Genomic DNA, 13,412 nt, shown 5'->3' on the forward strand with positions numbered 1-13,412 from the left:
TTGTTTGTAATTCTCCCAGTTGTTCTTGATTATGGAAAGGACAAGCCTTCCGAAACGCCAATGTTCGCCGTAGGTTAAGGCTACAAAACCGGAGTATTCATTTTTTCGAGTAATTTTTATAATGAATTTGTTATACATACATACTTGATGCCTTGACACACTTATACGAATTTTTCGGAGGGGTTGAGTTCGAATAAAAACCTGTGTTATACTATCGATTAAGACGTTGCAAATCCAGAACACATACGAATTCAAGGTTGTGTGGAAGAAACTTTACTTTTTTATTTGCCATTCTTAAAAAAAAAAAAAAAACATAATAAAATAGACACATCTTCGCAAAAAAAAACTAGCAAATCCCTAAATTTTACATAAGACTGTTATGCGAAAAACGGCAGCGTACGCTTTTCCATATCCAATTGCTATGATGAAAATCGACCAAAAAATTACAAATGACAAATCTCGTAATACTTGACCACTAACAATTTTAAATGCTATTTCTCGTAATTATTTCCGTGATTTTCAAACACTAAGTAACTCACATTCCAGCACAAAGTGTCGCTGTCAACCATTTGCTTCGCAATCGCCAGCCGTGAACTGAATAAAACATGTTTTATAAAATCAAATAAAGGGCCATTTACACACGTGTGCACTTCAGCTAGCCATTATTTAAAAAAAAAAATCCATAGAACAATTCCAGTCCGAAGCGTTTGCAATGGTTCTCGAGGGAACCGTACACCCGCGCCTCTCTTCGAGTGTTACCCTCGGACAGCGCCATGTTGCTTGCTTTCGACGCGATACACGCGCATGGCGTGAATGCATTTTGCAGTAATTTCACCAAACACCCAAGCCAAACCTCCGACTTTTGGTGGTGTTTTTGTTAAGTTTTATTTAATTAATCCCATTGGAATGGAAAACGGGTAGGACCGAGCGGGCGAGCAGCAGCAACATCCAAAAGCGTGCAAATCTCTCAACACTGAGCACATTTCCGAGTGTGTGCAACCTATCAACGTCGGTCTGTCTGCAAGAGGACGTATACTGGATCTGGCTCGGTACATTAACGAGCATTAAAATGCGCTTAAAATTTTAATCCTCGAAAGTGCGGTCTGCCGAGTGGCTCGTTTTGGTGCGCTCTATCTCCCTTCCGCTCGAGTGTATGCGGTGGTCTACCGGATGGGCTAACTACCTTCATCATCATCGCCATCATTCGTGCAAATGTAAGCTCGGCAGTTCACGGTGTACACATAAATGAAACGAACGCTAACGGGCTGCTAAATTAGTGAGCACTTACGTTGACAAAGGATGTCAACGTTGCATTTTAAACAGGGAAAGGTTTCTCTTTCATCACTCTTTGAATACAGTTACAAAGATAAGAATTTTATTCGAAAAAGTAAAAAAATAACTATTATCACAATGGTTAAAATTTCATATCATCGACCATAGACTTACACTTGATACCAGAAATACTTTTATATGCCGCCATCTGTGTAGCAGCCGCTGTAACTTCTTTAATGGCAATCGCGACTTTTTTTGGCTCGGTCAAGAACCACACCCACAAGTTTTGCCTGTATCGCCAAAATTTCTCATTATTCTATAAATCCAATATAGTGAGAAATTAATAGATATGCCGAATATTTTAGCAACCGCTTCAGAAGCAGAAATAATACTTGCCTTAGGCTCGTTGATGTTTTGTTGATAATCAGTCTTGAGGGTTTTTAGAGCGTTCTCTATTTGTTTCATATCGAAATCTAATCGCTGTATTCGTTCCTGATACTGCTGATCAAAGAACTGTGGCCCATTAACGGGTCCATCATAAACGTATTTCAAAAGCTGCAATTCGCACTGCTCTCTGGAATATGGAAATTAAAACATAAACAATTACAACAACCTTCGAATATATTCTACAAACTTACAGATCTTCCATTAAATCGTTCATATTTTTGTAGTACTTCCCGCCTACAACCGACTGTAAGTTCTTAAAAACCCGAGTCCTATAATCCGCGAAATCCTGAACACAGTTTTTCAAACTAATCGACCGATCTCCACTCGAGTGATTGAGGTTAAGAGAACCAAGGAGAGCCGAAAATTGTGCCACAAACTCCTCGTATGCTTCCTCGTAAGTGTGATTTTTTTCCACTGCATTTAATGCTTCAATCCGTTTCAGACACCTTTGCGTTTCCGAGTTTAGTTCATCACTGTTATCGAACTTGTTTTTTATCTTTTCCAGGTCTAAATGCATGCAGACCCATAGCATTTCGGCGTTCATCAAAGCGCGGGAGATAATTTCAGCCAGTTTCTTAATGTACTCCAACCGACTTACAGCACGATCGAGTTTAAGTTTAGTGTTTTCGTACAGAATACCTTCGATACGTTGTTCGTTCGATTGCCGCACATACATTTCCAACTCCTGCTTCATCACGTCGATACGTAACCGGTCCTGTTCGTTTGCACAAGTCAGTTCCGTGCACATTTTTCTGAAAATAAAATTGACAATCACTAATTAAAGAGGCTTTCTAATAAGACCTTAAATACGGTGTGGGAATGTTTCGGGTAAAGCTGAAACAAAAGACTCAAGACGAACGAATTGACGGAATGCAAACTTTGGTAGAGGAACGAATTGAAAACTCCCATGCATGCCCTGGAATACAGAGGCTATGACTTTGTGCTGCCTCCCGGCTAATCTTGAGATACGAAGCTTGCCCATCAAATATGTTTGAATTTCGTCTTGGGACTGTTAGTGTCCGTAAAACCGTAACACTGGCTTCGAAATTTGATCTGTTTTTTTTCCATGTTTTTCCATTGTTATGTTTCGATGCAGATTGTGTTTACAACTTTAGTTTTTGGTCCGTCGTTTTGTAAATGAAATGGATTTTTTCGCTAGTAATCATAATCCCTGCATCCCCTTGATCTGGAAATTTCCAGACGAATTTTTCTCGCGACGCTCCACAACCACGAACTTAATGTACTACACAAATATGCTATTTCGAGAGATTGAACTACGCAATCAAGTTGACTCCATCAACATTTATTTTGCGTGGTATTCCTCTGTTGTCATTATTACGGTTTTATTTCCCTTGTCCGCTCTGGTGATGCAGATCTCCGGATGTTCGTCGAGAAACTTTTTGCTACGCATTATGTTCTTGTGAATCCAGTTATTCTCTTTCGTTCGAGATTGTTTTTGATAGTTGACATAGTTAGAAACCATGGTGGTGATTTCCGCTCTTATGTCGTCCATGTTTGGCTTCATCTTGATAGCGGTTTCTACGTGTGCTAAGAATTGAATGTACGGTTGCTTTGCTTTTGCTTTGTTGGCTAACGGACCGTTAACCGGTCTAGGGTCGAACGAATTAGAACGAACAGCTTCTTCTGTCTTGGGCAGCCGCTCTCCAGTCTCCTCGTTTATCAGCAGATCATGCATCTTCTTCCACCGCGCACATCCACCGCGTGCGAGGCCTACCACGGAGTCGACGGCCTCTTCCTGGTTCACTACTGAAGATAGCTTTGGCGGCTTTCTCGTCAGGCATCCTGGCTACATGTCCAGCCCACTGAAGCCTGCCCCGCTGTATTACCTTCATATATCAGCATGTTTGTATACCTGGTACAACTCGTGGTCATGCGTCTGCGCCACACTCCATCTTCTAGCTTACCGCCAAGTATCGATCGCAGAACTTTACGCTCAAAAACTCCGAGCACTCGTCGATCAGCTTCCTTCAGCGTCCATGCTTCATGTCCGTAAAGGGCCACCGGGAGTATCAGCGTCCTATACAGCGCTAGTTTTGTGCGAGTTTGCAAACTACGGGACCTTAGCTGGTTACGCAGTCCGTAGAAAGCCCTGTTCGCAGCTGCAACTCGTCGTTTCACTTCATGGCTCATATCGTTGTCACATGTCACAAGCGTACCAAGATAAACGTATTCGTCCACCACTTTAAATCGTGTCCCATCTATCTCCACCTCAGCACCAACACCACGGGGACTCCCACGCTCTCTGCCAGCTACCATGTACTTCGTTTTGGCAGAGTTAACGACTAGTCCCAATCTCGCTGCTTCTCTCTTAAAAGGTACGAAGGCCTCCTCCAGGGCCTTACGGTTGATACCGATGATATCGATGTCGTCCGCAAAGCCAAGAAGCATGTGAGATTTCGTGATGATCGTACCGTTTCTTTCCACGTTTGCTCTTCATACTGCACCCTTAAGAGCGATGTTAAACAGTAATTTGGTGAGCGCATCTCCCTGCTTCAGTCCATCCAACGTTACGAACGCGGCTGATGTCTCGCCAGCTATCCGCACGCACGATTTTGATCCCTCCAGTGTCATTCGACTCAGCTTAATTAGTTTCGTAGAGAAACCGTGTTCCAGCATGATCTGCCACAGCTCGTTTCTTTTCACTGAGTCGTATGCCGCCCTGAAGTCCACAAACAGATGGCGAATCGGTAAGTTGTACTCCCGGAACTTATCGAAGATCTGTCGCAGAGTGAAAATTTGATCCGTCGTGGAACGCCCCTGTCGAAAACCAGCCTGGTATTCGCCAACAAAGGACTCCGTTAACGGTCTCAATCTGAAGAACAGGATACGGGAGAGCACTTTATATGCGGAGTTGAGCAACCTTATGCCTCGATAGTTGCCACAATCCAATCGACGGCCCTTCTTATAGGTAGGGCATATGAGGCCTTCCAACCAGTCGTTCGGCATTTGTTCAGCCGCCCAGATCCTTAGTATTATCTAGTGGATCGCATAGTACAGCCGCTCGCTACCCGCTTTTAAAAGTTCGGTCGGGATACCGTCCTTCCCAGCAGCCTTGCCATTTTTCAGCTCTCTAATAGCCTTTTTCACCTCCTCCTGTGTTGGTGGCTCCACACCTTGTTCGCCACTCATAATCGTCATCCTGTTCCTGTTCTGCTCATCCGGCTCCTCACCGTTCAATAGCGCCTGAAAATGCTCCTTCCACCTGGCTGCAACCGTCGGTTTATCAGTAAGTAAGAATGTACGGTATAGTGCTCCTATTTTGGCGTTGAAGTTCGGTCCTAGGAGTAGTGTCCTTTCCAGATAATCCGGAATCGTAAGGTCAGTCGTATTTTCGATCCATTCGGGTTGATTTTGTGTTTCTCCCACCTTTCTCGATTTAAGTTGATCCAATTTTTTCTTCTCAGTTTCCATCGACCTGTGGTATTGATTAGCTGCTCCTTACTCAACCATTTCGTGCGCCTTCTTCTTCCTCTTCTTCCTCAAAGGGAAATGAGTTTTTTGCTTTAGGTGTCTCTTCTTTCTTCTTGCTTTTTACAGTCTTTTATCAACACACTTATTATTCGAATTTTCTGCTTGTATTCCAAATTTTTGAGTTCTCGTTTCGATGCACTACACTGTACATGAATTTTCACCCGGTAATCCAGGTATTTTGGTCGAATTTGCATCTTCTACAATTCAAGAGAAACTTCAAGCGGTTTTTTATTTTCGTCAGCTTCACTGACGTCTTCAACCAATCTTTTATTAGCGCGGCTATTACTTAAGCTCCATATTTTGAAAAATATTGTCGTTAGTCGCGAAATTTGGTTTCCTACTCCAACAAAAATATTTAAGTAATTCAACTAACTGGTTAAAATGGTTTCAACAGTCGCGGAGTGTACGATCCAAGAAAATTTGTTAAGCAATTCAAACACTAGTTGAGAGATTTTTAGTTTAATGTTTACTTTAGATGTTGATTGTGAATTGTTACTGCATTTCCGCTTAAAAGATCTCTTGAATGTGGTTCTGTCCTAACTTGATTTTTCACTTGTTATATTTACACTACATTTTTACCTGTCGAAAATTATTGTTGCGATTAGTAAAAGGTAATAATAGAATTGATAATGGTATTAATATACACCATGCTCGTGAAGACCAAGGTTTTCGAACGGAAGGTGCTGCGTACCATCTGTGGTGGAGAGCAGATGGAAGATGGATCATGGCGGAGGCGGATGAACCACGAGTTGCATTAGAACATGCTGGGAGAACCACTCACCGTTCAAACGGCGAAAATCGGAAGACTACGGTGGGCTGTGCTTGTCGTTAGGATGTCGGATGTGAAAATGGTTCTTGATAACGACCCGACTGGAACGATGCGACGGGGCGCGCAGCGAGCAAGGTGGCTCTATCAAGTGGAAGACGAACAACGGGGCCTCCGCAGACGACATGGCTGGCGAGCTGCAGCCATGGACCGAATTGATTGGAGACGACTTCTTTGTACAGCATGGGACACTTCGCTCTAGAGCTTACTGATAAGGTAAGTAATAGTAATAATAGTAACAGTGATGTTGACGGTACACGCCGTCTCAGGATCGACATATTATACAGCTTCAATGCCTCTCTGGTTTCTCAGGGTCTAAGCTTGCCAATGAAAGCTATTTAAAAAGATTCTATCGGGGAAAACTTGAATAAGAAGAGTTTGATTTTTGAAGTAGAATACTTCTCTCAGGAAGTCCGGCTACATAGGGATGTGAAATAAAAATCTAAAACCGAAAAAAGTGAAAAATATGTCCAATTTCAAATGCTAATAAATCGGTTAGTATTCGATGGATTTCCTTCGTTCTTGCAGCAATAGATTGGAAAATCTTCTAAGATTCTTCCCAAAATAAGATAATTGTAATTTTATTATTCACACTATTGTACTATTGATAATAGTCAAGCCTTGTCAAAACGTAAAATCCGACCTCTGATTGGTCGTTATATGCTTGCTTCCCAAGCACGGTCGACAGAATCATATACCTTGCGATTGAAAACATGCTATTTGGCCTATATAAGAGCCTGTTTCAGCCGAAGCCGCTCATAATAGTTCTAGACAGCGACAACAGCAGTCGTCCTCCCTTAGCAGCAGCACTAGCCCTGTGGTTGGTCACCACGTCTCAGGAGCAGCGCGGTTTTTCTCAGCGTGTGTCGCCAGACAGCCATTATTCCCCCCGTGTTGGGGCAGCATGAAGATTGCCATCAGGAAATCTAATTTTGGAAATCAAAACGCCTTTTTCAAGGCAAATAAACAAGTCATTGGAAGTTAATAATTTTTGTCAACGCAAGCAAGCATTCTGTGTTGCATCCTAGCAATTGGGTCCTAAAGTTTAAAACGGTTTTCTGATTTTTATATATCTGCTGAAAAAGTGCAATTTTCTGAGCAAAACGTGATTTTTAAAAAATGTTTATCGTTTTCCTTCGATTTTTAAATGAAAAATTAAAAACTGCTCGAAATGCACTAAATGACAGTTCTCTCATATACCGTACATGGGCGAAACGTCAACTTAGACCCTTCGAGCAGTTTTTTTACTCTTCATTTAAAAATCGAAAGATAACGATAAACATTTTTTTTAAATCACGTTTCGCTCAGAAAACACGGCTTTTTCAAATGATATATAAAAACTGGTATAGCTTTAGGACCCAATTTAAATCTGTCGCTCCCGTCGAATTTACTGAATGTAAAATAGCTTCCACAGTGCATGTTGTCCGTGTATCTTAATTCCCCCAATGTTAGGGCAGCTCAAAAGTTGTAATCAGTAACCGATTTTGTACCGCAAAATGCTTTTTTCAAGGCAAATAAACAAATAATTGAAGGTTTTCTGGCATCAACACAAGCAGACATTCTGTGCGGGATGCAATCAAATTCTGTTGTAGTTGTCTAATTTTCACTTTATTTAGTAAACCCCCCACTGTAGGGGCAGCGCAAAGGCTGCGATCAGCATCACCGACATTGAATAATAAACTGCCCTGTTAGAACGCATTCACAAAAGCAGTTAGTTCGACTGTGCAAAGCTAATATGAAGTCGATTCAATCAATCAGCATAAACAGAATTTCGTCGTCTCCCAGCTGCCAAGTTGCAACATGATGCAACACGCAACAATGAGCAAACGAAATCGCTTGATGTTACAAACCGCAATAAGATACGGGTTAAAACCGTTGCGTGTGTGAGAGCACCATCGGTGTTTTCGCTGGATACAAAAATCAAATGCGAATTGTGGAATAATTCGTCTAAAGAACATAAGGAAATGGTAAACCTGAACTAAAAGGCGTGGCCTATTACGTAGCACCCTTCGGCTATAAAAGAGTGTTTCTGGGAAAACTAGCTACATTCATTAGTCGGAAGGTGAACTGGATGGACCGTCCACAACGTTGACAGCAGTAACAGCAGATATCGGCACTCAGCAGTAACAGACCATAGCAGCGGGTTGCGCCTGTGGTTGCCTTCAAATTAAACAAATCACTTGCCCTGTGGTTGGTCATCACGTCTCAGGAGCAGCGCGGTTCTTCTCAGCGTGTGTCGCCAGACTGCCATTATTCCCCCCGTGTTGGGGCAGTAGAAGATTGCCATCAGGAAATCCAATTTTGGAAATCAAAATGCCTTTTTCAAGGCAATTAAACAAGTCATTGAAAGTTAATAATTTTTGACAACGTAAGCAAGCATTCTGTGTTGGATCCTAGCAATTTAAATCTGTCGCACCCGTCTAATTTACTGAATGTGAAATAGCTTCCACAGTGCATGTTGTCCGTGTATCTTGATCCCCGCACTGTTGGGGCAGCTCAAAGGTTGCGATCAGCAACCGATTTTAAGTTCACCATAACTCCCGCTATCGGCGTAGCACAGAGATGCAATCAGCGTCATATCCGATTTTAAATTCAACAACAAACTGTCATTTTTAGGACAACCAAACAAATGAATTGAAGATTTGATATTTTCACGTTCTGAGCTTTAACCAAAAGTTAATTATCTTAATTTGAATTTACATGTACGTACATATACTCTAACTGTTGAAACTTGTTTGCGCTGCAAAGAGTTTGTTCTTTTCCTGTTCAGTGAGGTCGTATTTATATGTGCAAACTGAAATTGAGTAATACTTCAACTTCATTTGCACAGAATTTTCAATACTGCCAATGAGCGGTCAACAGTTATTTGCTAGGAAAAATGACTGACACGCAAGCAGCCGGGTTATCTTTCTTGTAAAAGTATTCTACTTCAACCTTACGGTCGTGGCTTTGCATACAACCTTCCTGTGATTTTTTTTTTTTTAATTTTCTGACCACTTCCGACCATTGATGGAGGCGCTAGGTACATTGAAACAAATAACATAGTAACGATATAAACAATGTATGTGTATGTAAAAAAAAAGCAGCAAAGAAAATCTCTGACAAATTTCCTTGGTTCATGAAGTTGCGACACGTCACTCCGCAGCAATTGATTACTTGCCAAAGAAGACATATTCAAGAAATTCGAAAACTAGTGCTGCACTCCTACAGCCACAGATCATTGCATTCTAATGCAAAATCAATTTGACAGAATGGTTTTAGTAAGTTGATTCAGAAGATACTCTAAATTTTACAGAAGGATCAGATGAAAAGTAATGGATTGGTGAGCAATTTGCTTCTGTGGCCAAATTTGCAACCCATTCACTGTCAAACTGAACTCTACCTTCTATTGAAATTTCGCACTAACATCACAGTTTCTGACCGAATAAGAGGGATAATGTTGCACACTCAGATGTACACAGAGCTTACCTCATTGCCGATATTTTCATCGGCTGCCAGCACAAATCATGAATACGATCCATCATCTTACTAAGGCCATGGTATTCCTTCTTCACTTCGAGCAGTTTTAGTTCGCCTAAATTTAATCTCGCTTTAATACTTTCCAACTGCACAACAGAATCTCGATGGTCTTGACAGTAGTCTAGATCGTGATCGCTATCGTCCAGCTTTCTAACAGAAAAATGCCTTCTTATGTACATCTCCAGATACTTTAGAAATTGATCACATTTCATATTGAACTGCTCAATCGGCATTTGGTATATGAAGAGGGGTGGATTTTGCTGAAAATAAATATCACGATGAATATCTACTTTGCAGAACAATAACATTTTTACTTTCGAAACATAGCACTGATGCATTTCAAAGATCTGTTGTTGAGTACTCGATTGGATATCATTCAGGAAAGTAGCTTTATCCGTGCACTCGGAGAACACTTGCCCTTGATTGAATTCTGCATCGATAATTTTTAGCTCCAAATCGGAAAGTTCTCTAGTAAGAGATATTTCTGTTTTCTTGGCATCGGCTATGAGCCGCTCGTACTCCTCTTCGATTGCCATTAGCTGTTCCAGTTTCTCCTCATAAACTTGCACATCACTGTCCTTGTTTACTAATATGTTTGGATAGTCCTGCTCTAAGATTTTCAATTCCCTCTGCACCTCCTCATCAGATAACACCAAACCGTCATTCTCTAGTGTACCGTATCTGAATTAGATAAAGAAAATATAATTTCCTTTTAAACTTCAAATCTATGGGACGCACTTACTCTCTCAGAAGACTGTCTGTGATTAAATTGTCCTCATCAACAGATTGACCAAACCAATCGAAAAATTCTTTAAACGATTCATCATGCAGAAGCCACAATCGACTTACATCGATGCCACTGATTCGTTTCAAAATACCCAAATTCTGCTTGCATAGAGAAACATTGAAACCAAAATTATAAATCATTTAACGGATTCTTTACCTTTCCTGACTCTTCCATTGTTATAAACCGAAACAAATACGTTGTAGATATTATTAAAAATTCAACACAAACCGTTGCAACTTCAGTACTCATCAAGCAACGAATACTTGCTCAAACGTCAAAATTGAATCTTTTGTTTACAGTTCAGGAACAATCCCAGCGCCAAGAAGAAACTGCGTAAAGTAGCGAAAACAAGAAATGCCTTATCGGCCATCCATGTGAAATATTTCAATACAGCAGCCACCATCAGGCAGGTAAGAGTTCAATCATATATAACGTAATACGCTCAGAGGAAGGGGTGTTCAGTAAAGTGTTACCAGGGGGGACATACCAACATATTCGGCAACATGGCGTTTGTTTTGGTTTTTTTTTTCTTTTTGGTCATGAAATTGATCGATGTGAAATATTATAGAATTGGAACGTTTTTTATCAAAACTCGAGAAGCCGCGGAAAACTTTCATGAATGTGTTGTGTAGTGATTTTTCCCCCATTATTGTTCCTAGTTACAAACATCATGGACCAACAAACGTCATGGACCAAAGTTGATCTGCGATAACGCACACATATATGAAATTTGACAGCAATGAATCCCCTCTGAGTGTTTCACTACGCGATTACCATATTTCAAGTTACTTAATATATGAATGTTTCATGACAGAGTAAACTAAAGAGCAAGCAAAAGCATGAAACCGCTACCAGTGTTTCATTACTGTTTCCTGTTTATAGCCTATCATCTCATTTTCTTATTGTATTTGTGACCTTTTAACCTTTCATTCGTGTTTTGCATGAAACATAACGAATGAATAACTATTACGATTGTTTTCAAACAACAATTGGAGAACAGTTTCTTCAGTAAACAAGCATTCACTTTTTGTTATTTACACACAGTTTCTATAAAATAAAGTAAGTTTTGAAGAATAATTCTAGAGTACTTTATGATAAGGTCGTATGTCTGAATTAGAGATGATTTGTGCTTGTGAAGTACAAGGGATATAACTCTCACTCGTTATGTTTACGCTTAGACATACGACCTTATCACAAAGAACTCCAGAATTGAGTAGCTACGAAAACATATCTATCCAGGTTTCTTCACTTATCAAAAGTTAAATCAGTGAAATGTGATCCTTTGTTTCATTCTCTTGAAAATGATAGCAACCGTAAACATTAAACAGTCAACAGTGAGACAACTCAGTTTCTAGAATAAGTTTTTTAGAATAACTCTAAGAGAAGAGTGGCCAAGTGGCTTCTTTATCTTCTTCTTTGCTGTGAAACATATCCCCGGTTGAACATTATTTTCGTCTGCCTTACGCAAAATCCAGTGCAACCAGAAAACTTTATTTATTTGATATTTTTATTTAACAAAAAACACAACAATGAAAATTAGATTACAAACAACATATAAAACAAAACAACAAAACTTTGTCCATATTTATATCATCATACTACCACTGCCAAACTTTTTTTTGTTTTTCTGACTTCTCCGGACTTTTTATAGAGAGCAGAATGAAAAATATTCGGCAAAACAATTAATTCTTGTTGCAAAATCAAGGGGAAAATTGCTTGTTTTCAAGAAAAGCTTGATTTCACGTTACCACGAACAACTAAATAAACAACATAATAATAAAAAGAAATACCTTCACTGCATTTCCGACTATTGCGTGAGATTTCAAAATTTGGAATATCTTTTTCTGATTTTACGCATATTTCTAGCCACTGTCGATAAGGTTCTGCATCCTTGGGAAATCGATAAAATTTTACGACCAAACTCTTGGCATTTCATTCTTTTTTGTTTTTTTTTTTGTCGCAACGAAAACAAAATTGTGTCCACAATATTTCACTTTTACTTACTCAATGATTGGGTCGAACACCAGCTATTTAGCAACACGGAAAGCTAAACACCTTTTGAATATTGTCACACACGCGTGCTGTCAAAATCACCCAATCACGTTTGGAGCAAAAAACCTGGAGCAATCCGAGGTATCATTTTGGCCACTCTTCTCTTAGGAATAACCGCAGACAGACGTCCAAACTGAGTTCCAAACTTGTGTAAAGTTTTTTGTAGTAGCAATCCGTAACCAGATAGCGCTACCAGTAACGCCAGCCTCGTGCACCAGCGAAAACAAATGTATTGTAGCGATAAGGTCACCAGGCGGCGCTAGTGTACGAGTGATTTATAACGCAATTTACTTTGAAAATTTACACGGAAATTTTGATCAATGTTGTTCTTGCTTGGACGTCTGTCTGTGGAATAACTTAGAATAAGTTTGTTAGTGTCGCTGTCGACAGCATAAATTAAGATCCGTTATCAATTTCGCCAGATTGATAAAATAACCAGGCTTCGAAATGGTCACGGTAGAACCACTTTTTACTGCGATAATCGTCTTTTTCTTCTTCTGACGCTAGCAAGGCTCGCTGTCTTAGGGGCCATCCACATACCACGTGGACAGATTTTAAACGATTTTCAAAAATTTTTATTGATTACTACGAAGGGCGAAATATAATTTGTTCTGAAAAAAGCATTGATTCCTAGTTTAAAATTGAATCATAATAAAGCAGAATGGTATGCCAATAAATGAAAATTTAATTTAAAGTTTAAGAAAGTGAGTTTTGTTGTTATAGCTACATTCGCCCTAATCACAATTGGCTCCGGATATATATGTTTCGTGGTTGTATTCGGGCCGATGAGGCTCCATTTTTTCTCTTCTTTACCGCGGCAACGAAGGTAAAATTTTCTCATTCACGTTTCCCTGTAGTGTAAGTGAAAAAGCATATTTGAAATTTCATCTCACATATATACAGGTAAACTTCCAAAGGAAAGATGAGATATCAATTTTTATTTTCTCTTCCACTTGCTCTTCTACCTCTTCCACAGAATGAATAAGCCCATGAACTGTCAGACAACGATGATCAATA

At 39.9% G+C, this 13,412-nt stretch overlaps 1 protein-coding gene across 1 annotated transcript; it reads right to left on the reverse strand.

Annotated features, from left to right (window-relative positions):
• Window positions 1–1,358: 1,358 nt before the first annotated feature.
• LOC129732050 (augmin complex subunit dgt3) lies at window positions 1,359–10,603 on the reverse strand. Its single transcript, XM_055692514.1, has 7 exons — window positions 10,500–10,603; window positions 10,299–10,441; window positions 9,871–10,237; window positions 9,506–9,816; window positions 1,911–2,471; window positions 1,669–1,846; window positions 1,359–1,588 (listed from the first exon to the last, which is right to left on the reverse strand). The coding sequence occupies exons 1-7, from the start codon at window positions 10,590–10,592 to the stop codon at window positions 1,415–1,417; spliced, it is 1,827 nt and encodes a 608-aa protein (XP_055548489.1). The 5' UTR covers window positions 10,593–10,603; the 3' UTR covers window positions 1,359–1,414.
• Between the last annotated feature and the right edge of the window lie 2,809 nt (window positions 10,604–13,412).

This window comes from Wyeomyia smithii, chromosome 3 (assembly GCF_029784165.1).
Source record: "Wyeomyia smithii strain HCP4-BCI-WySm-NY-G18 chromosome 3, ASM2978416v1, whole genome shotgun sequence".
In the NCBI taxonomy this organism is placed as follows: domain Eukaryota; kingdom Metazoa; phylum Arthropoda; class Insecta; order Diptera; family Culicidae; genus Wyeomyia; species Wyeomyia smithii.